The sequence below is a fragment of the Balaenoptera borealis genome (genome assembly GCF_965194805.1).
Source record: "Balaenoptera borealis genome assembly, chromosome: 6".
Taxonomy (NCBI): Eukaryota; Metazoa; Chordata; class Mammalia; order Artiodactyla; family Balaenopteridae; genus Balaenoptera; species Balaenoptera borealis.
Window position 1 is genome coordinate 61644950 of NC_138863.1, and position 14947 is coordinate 61659896.

Below are 14947 nucleotides of genomic sequence, written 5' to 3' on the forward strand. Positions count from 1 at the left end.
TGGGTGTGGGTCGGAAGCCAGGCGCGCTTCCGCGAGAGAGAGGGGGAGTCAGGTGGCAGCGGATCGGGCGCGGGAGCCGGTGCAGCGCGGCGGGGGCGCGTGCGGGGTGCGCCTCCCTCCGGCCGGCTCGGGGAGGCCACCCCCGCGCACGCCAATCGGTCGGCCGGGCTCCCGCGCAGCGCTGCGATCCGCGGGTGAACCAGCAGCGCCCGGCGCCCGCGTCTCCTCCCTCGCGCGCTCGTTCCCTCCCCAGCCCCCCCGCCCCCAACCCCTGGCAGTCCCTCCCCCCAGCCTGCTCCCGCGGCCGCGGCCGCCGCCGCTGCTACCGGAGGCGCAGGAGCCTCGCGATAGTGTTTGCACAGGCGGCGCGTGACGCCGCCGCCGCCTGTAACTGATGCAGAGGTTATCCCGCCGCCTCAGCCGCCACCCACCCGCCGCCGCCGCCGCCACTCGGGCGACGCCGGGGGCCGACGCACTGCAGAGGTGCCGGCAGGTTCCGCCCGCGGAAGTCTTCTCGGCCGGCGCAGCCCGCGCTCCGCCCGCTCTCCGACCCCGGCCCCAGCGGACGCCCCCTCGACATCTCCGCCGCCGCGCTCCTTCCCTCCGCCTCTTCCCCGGCGCGCTCGCCGGCTCCCTCACTTCTCCCCCTTTTCCTCCTCCCCGTCCCCTCTCCTCCCCTCACCTCTACCCTCCCCTCTACCCTCCCCACCTCCCCCCTTCTCGGTTTCCTCCCCCATCCCCTTGAATCTCCCCTCCCTGCCCTCGCTCTCTCGCTCGCCCTCAGCGCGGCCCCCGCCATGACGGAGGCGGGTGCCGGTGCCGTTGCCGTTGCCGCCGCTGCCGTCGCAGGGGGGGAGTCGGGTTCCCAGAAAGTAGCTTGATGAGTGTCCAAAGTAGCAGTGGAAGTTTGGAGGGGCCGCCATCTTGGTCCCAGCTCTCCACGTCTCCAACCCCGGGCTCGGCGACGGCGGCCAGGTCCCTGCTGAATCACACGCCGCCATCCGGGAGGCCCAGGGAAGGTAAGCGCCGTCGCGCCCGCGCCCGCGCCCGCTCGCGGGCCTCCCCTCCTGCGCCGCGGCCCCCGCGCCCCCGCGTCTCCTTCCTCCGACCCCGGGGTGGGGGAGGGGGCGAGGTGGACTCGAGGCCTCCCGGCTCCGGGGAGGTAGAGCTCCGTGTGTGGGTGGTGGTTCGCGGGTGGCTGAGAAGACCGACGAGGGGGTGCTCGCTGGAGGGGACGGAGCGAGGCGCGGCGCACAGAGTCGCCTGGGCTTCCTAGGAGCCAGTCCTGCTGGGATGGGAAGCCTGACCCCGGACGGGAGCCCCTTTCTGCTCCATTTGCTAGTACACTCAGTACTCTTAACCTCCTGGCCTCGGGTCTCTGGTGGATTTTCCCTCTTGGTGAAGCATTCATCCTCGAGCCCCCTCCCCTTCCCTCGCGCACTCCTCCCCTAGAGGCGGTCCCCGCTCTGCGAGCTTTGCTGCCCGGGACCTGGAGGATGCCTCTCGTTTGCAGGGTCTCTGCCCTTTGGGGGGAGCCTCTGAAATTATCAAAGCCGACTTTGATCCCTTGCCTGGCCCCCTAGAGCAGTTTAAACGACAGACTGATTCGTGGGCAAGCTTTTAAAACCATTCCTCCAGATGGTTGCAACTTTGCTTCGCCATCACCTCCTGCGTGTTTGTGCGTTCTCTCTCTACTGCAAGTAGGCTACTGTTCTTCGACAGGGTCGTGGGTTTTGTGGGAAATATCTGCGTAAAGGTTACTGCAAACACGCACCAGATCGGTTACAATTGTTTTCTAAGTTTTCTGGCTTCTTGCATGCAAGTGTGCTGCCACCAGATGTAGCAGTTACACAGCTAGTAAGACACCGGAGTGCTTTTGACTAAAATTTCAACTTGCTGTATTTAACTTTAAGTATACGACATAAAATGAAATTTGGGAGAATTATGGGGGAAGAATAAATGTGCGTAGAATCACGTTTAACGCTCTTTTGTCTGGAAAACGTTTAGCGGTATTCATCAGCAATTGGTAAATGGGTTGTTCACGGCCGGTTGTGTCACACAGGGAGATTGTAGCCACATTTTCAAAAAAAACGTCTGGAAGTCCAGTAGTCTAGTGAATCCTTTAAAGATACCAGGAGCTTTGATTTATGCAGGAGTCGGTGGGATTAATTTATCTTGAAAATATCTGTCAATATTTACGACTCAGAGCCTTGACATTTGTTAATCAAGTGGTTTGTGCCCTGAATCCAGTGGTTCAGGCACAGCATTCTTTGTCATTTTGTTCTGTGAGCATGTGTGAAAGTGACAATAGGCTCAAAGATTGGTATGAATTTGCTCTGGAAAATTCAGGGGAAGGTTTGATTTATGGCATCCATTAAGCATGCTGAATACATTGACACGACATTTCCCCTTTCCATCTCACCCCCAACCCTGAGTTCTGATTATTAGAAGATAAAAGTTTATTTATTGACGCACTCAAATTTAGTATACCTGGTAATTTTTCTTTTTGCAGTTGAAAATTTGTAAATGAACGTTTTAAAATCTATTTTGTAAACAGAGCAGTTGTTGCTTTTAGCATCCTTTTGCTTTTGTCTGTACTTTCATTAAGATGCTTAATGATAGTGTTAGGAATGATAGTGTAATGAGTGATAGTAAATGATGGTCTTGGGAAAGACTCTCTTTTAAGGCTATACCTTTTTTTCATTCATTTCTTAAATATTTGCTGAGCCATTTCTGTGAGCTAAGCACTGTGCTAGATACTGAGGGCATAGTGTTGAATTGCTCATCTGTAACATCTGTAATTAATAATTTGGGGGCTGAAAAATCTAGATTGTGAGTTTCTGAGGTTCAACTCTAGTTAAAAAACTTTCATACTATTCTGCAATTTTCCTGATGTTTTAAATTTTTCAGGGGTTGGAATAATTTAGCTTGACCCTCCAAATAACCAGAAATTTTGTCCAGCAGTTTGGATTTTTATGTAACCTGCATAGTGAGTCTCTATTTACTAATTAAATAACAGGACATGTTTTTGTGGAAGTTATACTTCACACCCAAGTACCTGTATGGTGACAGTGGTACATTGGTTTTTTTGACCAACCAGGAAGTAAGTTAAAACTATTAATTCTCTTCTGGATTATATATATTCATCTTGAAGCTATAGTTTCAGATTTCACCAACGCTAATAGGAATTGCATATATGAAGCCCTAGGTGTCAAGATGGAAACATTTTCTTTTGAGTGTGATCCCAGTTTTTATTTTAACAAGTGCTTTGCATCTTTTCCAAGTAACATTAGTATGTTGTGTAAATTGATGTAAATTGAGAGCTTTGATTGCTGGTGGCTGATAGATAGTAAGAACCATTACTGTTAATGGAACTTGAGTGTATGTATCAAGGAGAGAATAAACTTTGTTTCTTGAAAAACTGAGCCAATTAAATGTAATATATAATAGAAATTTTTAAACTTAAAAGAGATACACACATATGTATATGTACATATATAAAGTTACATATGTGATGAACTCCTTTTAAGCAAACTTTACTTTGAAAATGGGCTATTTTCAAAGTTGTTCTATAAGTATCTTATCCATAAGCCTAACTCATAAGATTTAGGAATTTATATGATATAGTGTAGACTTCTTTCTTCCCTCGGAGTCCCAAAGCTTTTCCTTTATCAATCTTAAAATTCTCTGAGAGGTGCTCAGCAGTGTAGCTCTAGATTTCACATTAGGTCTTTTAAACCTGTGGCTAAATTCTCTATCCCACTTTATCTTCTAATCTGTGAATAAGGATGTAGGAAGTTAAGAAATTAAATTTTCAAATAAGGTCAGGTTTGTTTGCTGAGGCCGAGGAACCTGATGTGTGTACTGGCTAGATGAGCAGGTGGTTTTTTTGCGTATCAGTACATAGGTACTTTTGAATGGGTTACTGCTAAGAGTCAAATAAATGGTTATACAAAAGACTTGGCTTTTCTGTTCCATCTTGCCAGATATGAATAATTTGCTTTACTTTTATATAAATAACGAGAGTAGTTTGGTCAAAAAGATAATATCACAGTTTAAATAAACTTGCTCTCTGTTTCCATATTTATAGACTGCATCCTTTAGACAGAAGAGTTGAAGTATTTGACTCCAGATGATTGAGTAATACCTGTAGGGAGATGTTAACAGTTAAGTGTACCAGATGGCCCTTTAATTTCTTGAAGTCACCTGCCGGAGCAAGACAGGGTTGTATGTTTAAGGATTCTAGCTCATGAATATATAGACATGTGGTAGGTGCCTCCCTTACAGAGGCATATGTACATATTAGAGGAGAGGTGGAAATCCAAGATAGAAGTCTGGGAATCTGCCCCTGAGAAATAGGCTGTGCTTTAGCATTTTTGGCCTCAGGACCCCTTTACTCCCTTAAAAAGTATTGAGGAAGAGATTTTGTTTATGTGGGTTATGTCTGTTGATATTTACTATATTTGAAATGAAATAACTTCAAAAATATTTATCTAAAAATAACAATCTGATTACATGTTAACAAATTTTAAAATGAAGATAAATATTCTAAAACAAAAACTTTAGTGAGGGGACTTCCCTGGTAGCACAGTGGTTAAGAATCCACCTGCCAATTCAGGGGACACCGGTTTGTTCCCTGATCCGAGAAGATCCCACATACTGCAGAGCAACTAAGCCCGTGCACCACAACTACTGAGCCTGCACTCAATGAGAGCCTGCATTGAACCTGCACTCAATGATAAGCCCACGCACCGCAGCTAGAGATAGCCTGCGCACAGCAACGAAGACCCAATGCAGCCAAAAATTAAAACGAAAACACACTTCAGTGAGGCTGGTGGCATTGTTTTATATTTTTACAAATCACTTTAATTTCTGGCTTACTAGAAGATAGCTGGATTTTCTTCTTTCAGTCTGTTGAGATATATTTTGATTGAGGCATGTGAAGAGAATCCAACTTCACATAGATATGTAGTTGCAAAAGAATTATTTTAATAGTCTTTTTGGAAGTTATTCTTTGATATTACACCAAAATTCGACAAGTGACAGTTTTTTTAAAGGTACTTGTGGGGACTTCCCTGGTGGCGCAGTGGTTGAGAATCTGCCTGCCAATGCAGGGGACACGGGTTCGAGCCCTGATCTGGGAAGATCCCACATGCCGCGGAGCAACTAGGCCCGTGAGCCACAACTACTGAGCCTGTGCGTCTGGAGCCTGTGCTCCGCAACAAGAGAGGCTGCGATAGTGAGAGGCCCGCGCACCGCGATGAAGAGTGGCCCCCGCTCGCCACAACTAGAGAAAGCCCTCGCACAGAAATGAAGACCCAACACAGCCAAAAATAAATAAATAAATAAATAAATAAATAAATGAAAAAAGAGGTACTTGTGATGTGGAAGTACATTTTATCCCGGAAGTGTCTTCAGGACCCACAAGAAATCTGTGGACTATACATTTAGACTAAAGAAGAGACTAAAGGGTGGGAAAAAGTATAGCTGTTTTCAGGCATTTCAAACACATAAATAGAAGAGAGAATGTGTTCATTATGGTGTTATAGAAGGTGGACCAGCAGGTGAAAGTTAGGAAGGCACAGAATGAATTCAGTATCATTTTTTGACAAGAATGTAAAAACTGTATAACTAGTAGACTTGGCCAGCAATGAAAGAACTGCTTTAAAGAATTTAAAGCAAACTACGGAGACTTTTTTGGGGGAGCTAGAGATAAATTCTGTAGATTCTTATTTTGTGTGCTATTAGATTAAGTGACTTAAGGTCCCATCCAGTTAAAAATTGCAAACATTCTGTGATTCTTTGAAAATTCGTAAATATAGTTAAACTGTACTTACATATCCATGAATGTTTTTGAATATTCTCTTAAGTCAGTAGCATGAAACTATCATTGACTTTATTACTCTTTTGCATTTTTATCGTGCTTTTCCTCTGAGGATTTTTCTGTATTTTCTGGAATCAACACTGTTAGTCTTCCTGAAATCCTAATGAATTCCCTGTGAAATATAATAAGCTTCGAAGACGTTTTAGGGAATCAGATGCTGCTTACGATACAGTTTAGTAGAGTTGTCATATACTTGGGCACAGAATTTTAGAATGCTGTGGGGGGCTGATTTTCAGTTCAGAAAGAGAAACTGTCAGCAGTCTGTATAGTCTTTCATTTGTAATTGTGTATGTGATTTCAGAAGTAATGTGCTTAATCTAATGGTTTTAAAGCTAGAGAGTCTGAAAAAAGGATGCATGAAGGCAAAGCGTTTAAATTGATCTCTCTTGAATTTAAAAATGCATATTAAATAAAACCAGAACATAAAGTGAAGAATTTAAATTCTCATCTTATTGAGAGAATTATGCATGTAATAGCTATCATTACCTATAGCAATTCATATTTTAATTTAATATGGAACATAATCTCTTCTGTGAGATGTATTGAAAGGTTAGATTTTAGGTGCTGGGAAGTCAAGGTTAAACTCCTGTAACTTTCTTGGGGTCAACTTAAGTGTAGTAAGTGACACAGCTTGAGACTTCATGTATTTCTTGCATTTAGACTTAAAGCTCATTTTCTATAGAAGAGCCATAGGATTAAGTCATTTAGTTTAATAAACTCCTTCATGCTCTTTAATAATTTCCAGAAATCTTAGAATAATTTAGAGGAATGGTGAAGTAGGAGAAGAAGTATGGTAGAGAAGAGAAAGTGCATTGATAATTAGAATCCAAGTGTAGTCCCAATTTTGCCATTAACTAGCTGGGTGACTTTGGGCAAGTTGCTTATCTCTCTGCTTCAGTTTCATAAAATGAGAATTACAGAGCTGAAAGGGACCTTGGAAGCAATTGAATCCAAACCTCTCATTTTACAGATAATTTGCCCAGGCTTTTACTGTAGGAGAGTTGGGACCAAGATTCAGTTTTCTGACTTTCAACTTACTGCTTTCTCCATTATACTTTGTGGCTCCTTTTCATCTGTAAAATGAGGGAGTTGAATTCGAAGCCTTCAGAGTTCTCTAACAGCTCAAAAATATTATTCTTTTGACATTAGTGCTAATTATAATTTACTGGAGGAAAGTTTGTAGCTTTTATTTATTGGTGAAAGAAATGTTTCTTGAAGAAGCAATGTGACCTTTTCAAGGTTATAATTTGTTAAGAGAAGATACTCATCTTCATTATTACCAAAAGATTTTTAAGTTTATTTATGAGCATGGTAAGCAGTAGTGTGCTAGGTGATCTTGTCTTTTTAATGATCTACATTCTAAAATACTGTTATGAATATATTAAAAGCTGTGTAAATTACATAAATAATAATGTGGTGCCCTGAAGTGAAGTAACTAGGTGATTGTTCCTCAGAAATTATTTCTGGTGTGTTTCCCCCCGAGTTAGATGCCTCTGCTCTTTAGTGTCGTATAGGATTGTCTATTTCATAGCACCTTTGTCATACTACCTTTTATTATAGTTTTATTTTTTTTGCATACTAGACAGAAAGGTCTTGAATTCAGAGACTGTGTTTTGTTCATTTGCATATTCTCAGTGCATAGTAGGATGTCCTCTATAGCAGGGGTCCCCGAACCCCGGGAGACCGCTACAGCTGCGGTCCGTCCGTGGCCTGTTAGGGACCGGGCTGCACAGCAGGAGGTGAGTGGCGTCGAGTGAGCAAAGCTTCATCTGCTGCTCCCCGTCGCTTGCATGACCGCCTGAACCATTCCCCACCCCTGTCCGTGGAAAAATTGTCTTCCACAAAACCGGTCCCTGGTGCCAAAAGGTTGGGGACTGCTGCTCTATAGAGGTGGCACCTAACGAAAAGTTTTGTTGAAGATCTGTTAAAGCTTTTTTTTTTTTAAACGGAGTGATTATATACTTAATATGCACGTATTTCAGACCCAGGGAGATACTCATTTTAGTAATTCATAGGCAAGTTATATTTTAGAGAGTGATAATGGAAAACAATAATAGCTAAAGTTTATTGTTTGTATATGTTAATTCATTTAATTCTCATAACTCTGTGAGGTATATACAATTATCATTCTCATTTTACAGATGAGGAACCAAAGTACAGAGAAGTAAAGAAACATGCCCAGTATGACACAGAGTAGTAAATGTTAGGGCTAAGATTTGAATCAAGTCTGCATTTTAACCACTGGGATATATTGCCTAAGATATGGAAATTTAGCTTTGGGTAATTTCTTAGTTTTTCCTTAACAAATTTTAATTTACTAATCAGTCTTTTAGGCTCATTCAATTTACTGGTAAACTTTGTTATTATTATTTTTTTGCATGAGTTTTGTATGTATGTGGAGATAAGATTAAAAAAAAGAAAAATCCAAAACCAATTTGTACAGATCTTACGTTTCATGGAAAATGTTAGAGGTATACTAATGAAAAATCTTACTTTCATGTTTAATAATTAAATTGGGATGCCATTTATCTTAATATTTTGACCTCATAAGCTCATTACAGCAATAACAAATAAACATTAGAATTTGAATGGAGAATTTTTGACTGTCCACATAGGAATAGTCCACTTATTGTGGAGGGTTTTAACCTGGTGCGTGAGGCTCTGAACAAAATTGAGATGCTTTAGTGGCAGATGTTTGAGTTTTATTAGTATTCAATATGGCAGGGAAAGGAAGCTTGAAGCTTAATCTGATTCATCTTGTAAGAAGTATTTTTTAAAACACTTAAAGCTTTAATTACCTTATTGCATACAAAACAGATCCCTTGGTAACATGTATTATTTAGTGTATCTAATGAGAGACAGAATTTGAATGGGTTGATAGGAATTCAAAGCATGATGTAGAAAGATGCAGATCTGAAACAGGTGGTAGGTTGTGAAAGTTAAATCTTCTCAATGTGGCTTCACTGTTAGGTTTGAAATTTTGTGAATTTCACGAAGACAGGTTATACCTCTATTTAAGTTAAAATGCTTGTATGCTACAAGGATGCAGAACAAAGCCAAATATGAGTGGTTTTGGGGGCTGACATAATATTTGTTCTCCTTCATTTATATGGATTATTAAGAGTTCGTTCTGCTCATAAATTTGTACCTTTCCCTGGAAACTAGTTTAGTTGGAGAAATGACTTCTAGGTTTAAATTAAGTTTAACCTGGTACTTGCTGGTATTGTTAAATGTCATACATTGTGATTTCATAATTCCACACTTGACACTATGTATGTGCTTCTTGTCTGATGGTGAATATGGTGCCTCTGGAGAAGGTCAGGGGGATTTGTATGAAGCCAATCAGATTCATCCCGTCTTTCATGAGACCTGAGGCATGTTTCATTTTTTTTTTTTCTTTTTTGACAAATAGGGTATTTTTGCTTTTTTAAAAACATAGTTTTTCCTTTTTCTGCACACAGATTTTAAAAAACATCAGTGAAGTTACATGGTTTAGTTAACTTTGTATATATATTTTTGCTTATCTCATTTATTGAAAAGATGCATATACTTATTAATGGTAGGACTTGTTCTAGGCACTTTGTAAATAGTAACTCATTTACTTCTCACAGTCATGAAGTAGGTACTGTTGTACCTCTATTTTACAGATGAGGAAATTGAGCCACAGAGAGGTTAACTAACTAACCCAAGGACGCATAGAGAATATGTAGCAGAGTCAGGATTCAGACTAGGCTCCTGAGTGCATGCTCTTAGCAGTTATACTGTACTGTCAGCATTACTCCACTGAATTTTAACCACAGGGATACTATAATTTACTTAGTTAACCATTCTTCTTTTGGTAGTGTGTTAGTCATGATTCTTTTGCTTACCTGTGATAAAAACTTAACACAAGCTTCGGTAAGTTAAAAAAGGAATTTACTGGTTCACGTAACTGGGAATTGTATGTGTGGAGGAGGATGGAATGGCTTTGGAAACAGCTTAGATCCAATGTCTCAAATAATGTCACTGAGCCTCTTGGACTCCATTTCTGGGTTCTTCTAGCCTCTTGATTCTGGAGCCCAGTCACATACCTTTTGGCTTAGCAACCACACTTGGAAGACAAAACTTTTTCCTAATGTCCACATGTCACTTCTGGGTTGATGCTCATGCATTATGATTGTCAGTTCCTTAACCAATCACTGGTACCTGGGAGGTGTACAGCAACGTAGCCACTATGACTGTAGGTAGAGTGAGTTGGGGAATCCACAGAAAGCCATGATTGACAGACCGCTGAAGGTCACACAAATTGGGTGAGTGGTAGTTTTCCTGAGGAATGGATCATGGTGAACAAAAACATCTTAACTACCATAGTTAGTTATTTAGGTTATTTCTTTTCTTTTTACTTTTACTTTTTGGCTACAATAGATATTGATATAATATCTCTGAGTAAAAGCTCCCCCCAACCCCTGAAGAGGATTCCCAGTGATGGAATTATTAGGGCAAAAAGTATAAAACAATTAAAGGCTTTTGATAACTATTGTCAAATTATTATTTGAAGAATTGTGTTCCACTCATACAGCAGCAGTGCATGAGATAGGCATGTATTTTTGAACCAGGCGGGGTTCACCTCATCCTAGGAATTACTGGGCTTAAATATTATTCACACAGTGCCTTGCAGTTAACCAAAGGGTTGTGATCTTCATACTGAACATGTATCTAATCCAATTTATCAAATGCTTTATTATATTTTCTCTGGGCATTTCTCTCGCTGTTTAAAAATTTTTTATTTTATAGTTTTAAACAACAAACCCAAAAGGCTAACGAATGGCAGTCCTCGGCAAGCCCTTGGCCCCCTACTCCTCTTTCCTATCTGTGTCTCCTACTTCTCTGACCTAGTTGACAGCATTATACTTAGTTTTTTATACTTAGATATTGGTACCTTATGTTAGAAGCATTATTATGTAGAAGTAGTTACAAGCACATATTTGTTAGACCCGGATATCAGTTTAGGTTTTGCCGCTTACTGTAGTAAGTTACTTAACCTCTCCACGCATCTGTAGATTTTCTTTCTTTCTTTTTTTTTTTAAATGCTTTCTTTTTTTTTGGCTATGTGCCGTTCAGGATCTTGGTTCCCCGACCAGGGATCAAATCCGTGCCCCCTGCAGTGGAAGCGTGGAGTCTTAACCACTGGACTGCCAGGGAATTCCTAGGTTTTCTTGTTTGTAGAATGGGATAAGAAATAGTAACTATTTCATAAGGTTGTGAGAATTAAATGAGAAATTTGTGGCATGTTAACCAGTCAGTATGTGTTAACTGTTACTATTATATTTAGATACAAGGATGCTTTACAATTAAAAATTTTTTCTTCTTTGTTTCAATGTCAAGAATAGGGAACACGTACCATCTGGATTAAGATCCTTATGGCCAGAGTACACTTGACATACATAGATTGTCTCCCTGGCTTGTTGAAGAATTCTAGCAGGGTTGTGTATGACAGAGGCAGATTTCAAGTGATACTCATAATTGTTAGTCTCATTTCTTTTCACTATATAATATTGTGGCATTTATTATGCATACAATTTTTCTTCCTTTGATTTATTTCTTTATTTTACATTTTAAGAGTTTGCTTTACTGGGCAAAAGGGCATGAATTTTTTAATGTCATTTAATGTGTATTGTCACTATTGTTTTCCCTATGGGATAACCAGGATTTTAAAATCTGTTATTGCTTCTCAGAAGTGAATCAATTGTCAGAGCTTTCGAGTTTTATAGAAACCTTATTGGCATAGTTTGTTTATTCATTCAGCAAGTATTTTTGGACCTGGAGCATAGCACTAGGTAAACAAAGGTATGTAAGATACAGTCCTTGTCTCCTAGGAGCTTGGCCAAAGTCTAGTGAGGAAGACTACAATTCATAACATGTAATTTATACTTAAAAAAAAAAAAAAACCACTGTGGGTCAGATAAAACAATCTGTGATGCCAGTTTCAACTTCTGATATAAACAATTATTATATATAATGTGGTTGTAGCATAGCCTGTGTCAGGGTGTTATATTCATTGGTCATTTGGTTGCTAGAAAAAAATTTTAGCAAAACAAATTTATTATTAGACGGATATAGGGCTGAGTGTCTCTTAGAACCCATTTAGGTCTCAAGGGGACTGAACTAGAAACTGGAAATTCAGGAACCACAGTAGCACTATTTTCCTGTGGATCATAGAGCAACCCTCTCCAGTGCTGTGAAGGGAAGTTTTTTAAAAAGGAAAAGTGGGAAGGAAGGAAATTGTATTTCTCTCAATAGGTATGAACAGAGTATTCCCTAGAGAAGGGAATTAGACAGTTTTCCTCCAGTTTAACTATTAAATGTTATCATCTTGTTTCAGTTGGTATGTCTTGATTGCTAGTGAGATTGAACTTAATATTTATATCAAAAGCCCAGTCTTTAAAAAATTATTACCCTCTAAAGTTCAAGTACTCTAATTTTACTGTGATTCAATTGATTTTATTTTTTAATGTTATATGGTGCTTTACCTTTCATTATTGTATCATAATATTAATATATACAGAAAATGCACATGATAAATAATGCTCAGTGAATTACTATAAATCATGATGTACGTAACGACCACTCAGTTAAGAAATAAAACATTGGCAGCATTTCAGAGCTCTCTTCCTGCACTCATCAGTCATTCACTACCTTCTCCCTTCCCTCCAAAGCAATCACTATTCTGACTTAATTATGCCTGTTTTGAATTTTATATAAATGGACTCACACAGTGTGTATATTTTTTCTAGCTGCTTTTGTTTCACGTATGTTTTAGAGTTTGTTTCACCCATGTTAATTCCTGTAACTGTTGTTCACTTTTATTGCTCTATAATATTACTTGTATGCGTATACCACAGTTTATTTATACAGTCTGTTGATAGATGTTTGGGTTGTTTCCACTTCTCTATTATTACTAATAATGCTGTATGAACATATTTATACCTGTCTCTTCATGTACTATTAATTTCTGTTGAATATATACCAAACAGTAAATTTCCTGGGTTATAGGCTATGTGTGTGTTTGCCTTTAGTAGATACTGCCAGTTTCCCAAAGTGGTTGTAACAATTTACATTCCCATGAACAGTGTATGAGAGTTCCCATTGCTCTACACCCTCACCGACAGCTGGAATTGTTAATATTATTTATTTTTGATATTCTGGTGGATATGAGGTGGTATTTGTGGTTTGAATTGTCATTTCCCTGGTGAGTTAAGAGGTTTACCATTTTTTCATAAGTTTATTGACTTTTGGATATATCTTGTGAAGTGCCTGTTCAGATCTTTTGATCAGTTTTCCTTTGTGTTGTTTCTCTTTACAAAAATAAAAAATTAATTGAAGAAATTCTTCTATTTTGGATAAGTACTTTCTGTTTTTTATTAACACCCCTCCCCCATTCTGTGGCCTGTTCCCCCACTCCCTTATGGTATTTAAGAAGTATCTCAAGTTCATGAAAAATGTTTTCCTATGTTTTCTCTTTTTTAATATAGGCATTTACAACTGTAAATTTCCCTGTAAGCACTCAATTAATTCATCCTGTAAGTTCTTTTTCTTTTTTGTAAAATGTTACAATATATGCTGATATATTACACACGTTGTAAAACACACAATATAAAAATTTGCAAAGGTTAAATAAATAAACTTAACAATATTTAAAAATCTTTTTTTTGAATTTTAAAATTTTTATTTTTTTATACAGCAGGTTCTTATTAGTCATCCATTTTATACACATCAGTGTATACATGTCAATCCCAATCTCCCAATTCATCACCCCCCCCCCCCACCGCTTTCCCCCCTTGGTGTCCATACGTTTGTTCTCTACATCTGTGTCTCAGTTTCTACCCTGCAGACCGGTTCATCTGTACCATTTTTCTAGGTTCCACATATATGTGTTAATATACGATATTTGTTTTTCTCTTTCTGACTTACTTCACTCTGTATGACAGTCTCTAGATTCATCCACGTCTCTACAAATGACCCAATTTCATTCCTTTTTATGACTGAGTAATATTCCATTGTATATATGTACCACATCTTCTTTATCCATTCGTCTGTTGATGGGCATTTAGGTTGCTTCCATGACCTGGCTATTGTAAATAGTGCTGCAATGAACATTGGGGTGCATGTGTCTTTTTGAATTATGGTTTTCTCTAGGTATATGCCCCGTAGTGGGATTGCTGGATCATATGGTAATTCTCTTTTTAGTTTTTTTAAGGAACCTCCATAGTGTTCTCCATAGTGGCTGTATCAATTTACATTCCCACCAACAGTGCAAGAGGGTTCCCTTTTCTCCACACCCTCTCCAGCATTTGCTGTTTGTAGATTTTCTGATGATGCCCATTCTAAGTGGTGTGAGGTGATACCTCATTGTAGTTTTGATTTGCATTTCTCTAATAATTAGTGATGTTGAGCAGCTTTTCATGTGCTTCTTGGCCATGTGTATGTCTTCTTTGGAGAAATGTCTATTTAGGTCTTCTGCCCATTTTTGGATTGGGTTGTTTGTTTCTTTAATATTGAGCTGCATGAGCTGTTTATATATTTTGGAGATTAATCCTTTGTCCGTTGATTCATTTGCAGATATTTTCTCCCATTCTGAGGGTTGTCTTTTCGTCTTATTTATGGTTTCCTTTGCTGTGCAAAAGCTTTGAAGCTTCATTAGGTCCCATTTGTTTATTTTTGTTTTTATTTCCATTACTCTAGGAGGTGGATCAAAAAAGATCTTGCTGTGATTTATGTCAAAGAGTGTTCTTCCTATGTTTTCCTCTAAGAGTTTTATAGTGTCCGGTCTTACAGTTAGGTCTCTAATCCATTTTGAGTGTATTTTTGTGTATGGTGTTAGGGAGTGTTCTAATTTCATTCTTTTACATGTAGCTGTCCAGTTTTCCCAGCACCACTTATTGAAGAGACTGTCTTTTCTCCATTGTATAACCTTGCCTCCTTTGTCATAGATTAGTTGACCATAGGTGCGTGGGTTTATCTCTGGGCTTTCTATCTTGTTCCATTGATCTATATTTCTGTTTTTGTGCCAGTACCATACTGTCT

At 39.7% G+C, this 14947-nt stretch overlaps 1 protein-coding gene across 2 annotated transcripts in view; it reads left to right on the plus strand.

Annotated features, from left to right (window-relative positions):
• Positions 1 to 269: 269 nt before the first annotated feature.
• The window catches only part of TLK1 (tousled like kinase 1), a 154293-nt gene continuing 139615 nt past the window's right edge, over positions 270 to 14947 (plus strand). Inside the window, exon 1 of one of the 2 annotated variants that reach the window (XM_082395397.1) lies at positions 270 to 1019. In XM_082395397.1, the coding sequence (XP_082251523.1) occupies positions 881 to 1019 (139 nt within the window). In that variant the 5' untranslated portion in view covers positions 270 to 880. The remainder of the gene's footprint in view (positions 1020 to 14947) is intronic. The other variant, XM_082395396.1, reaches the window with a different exon arrangement.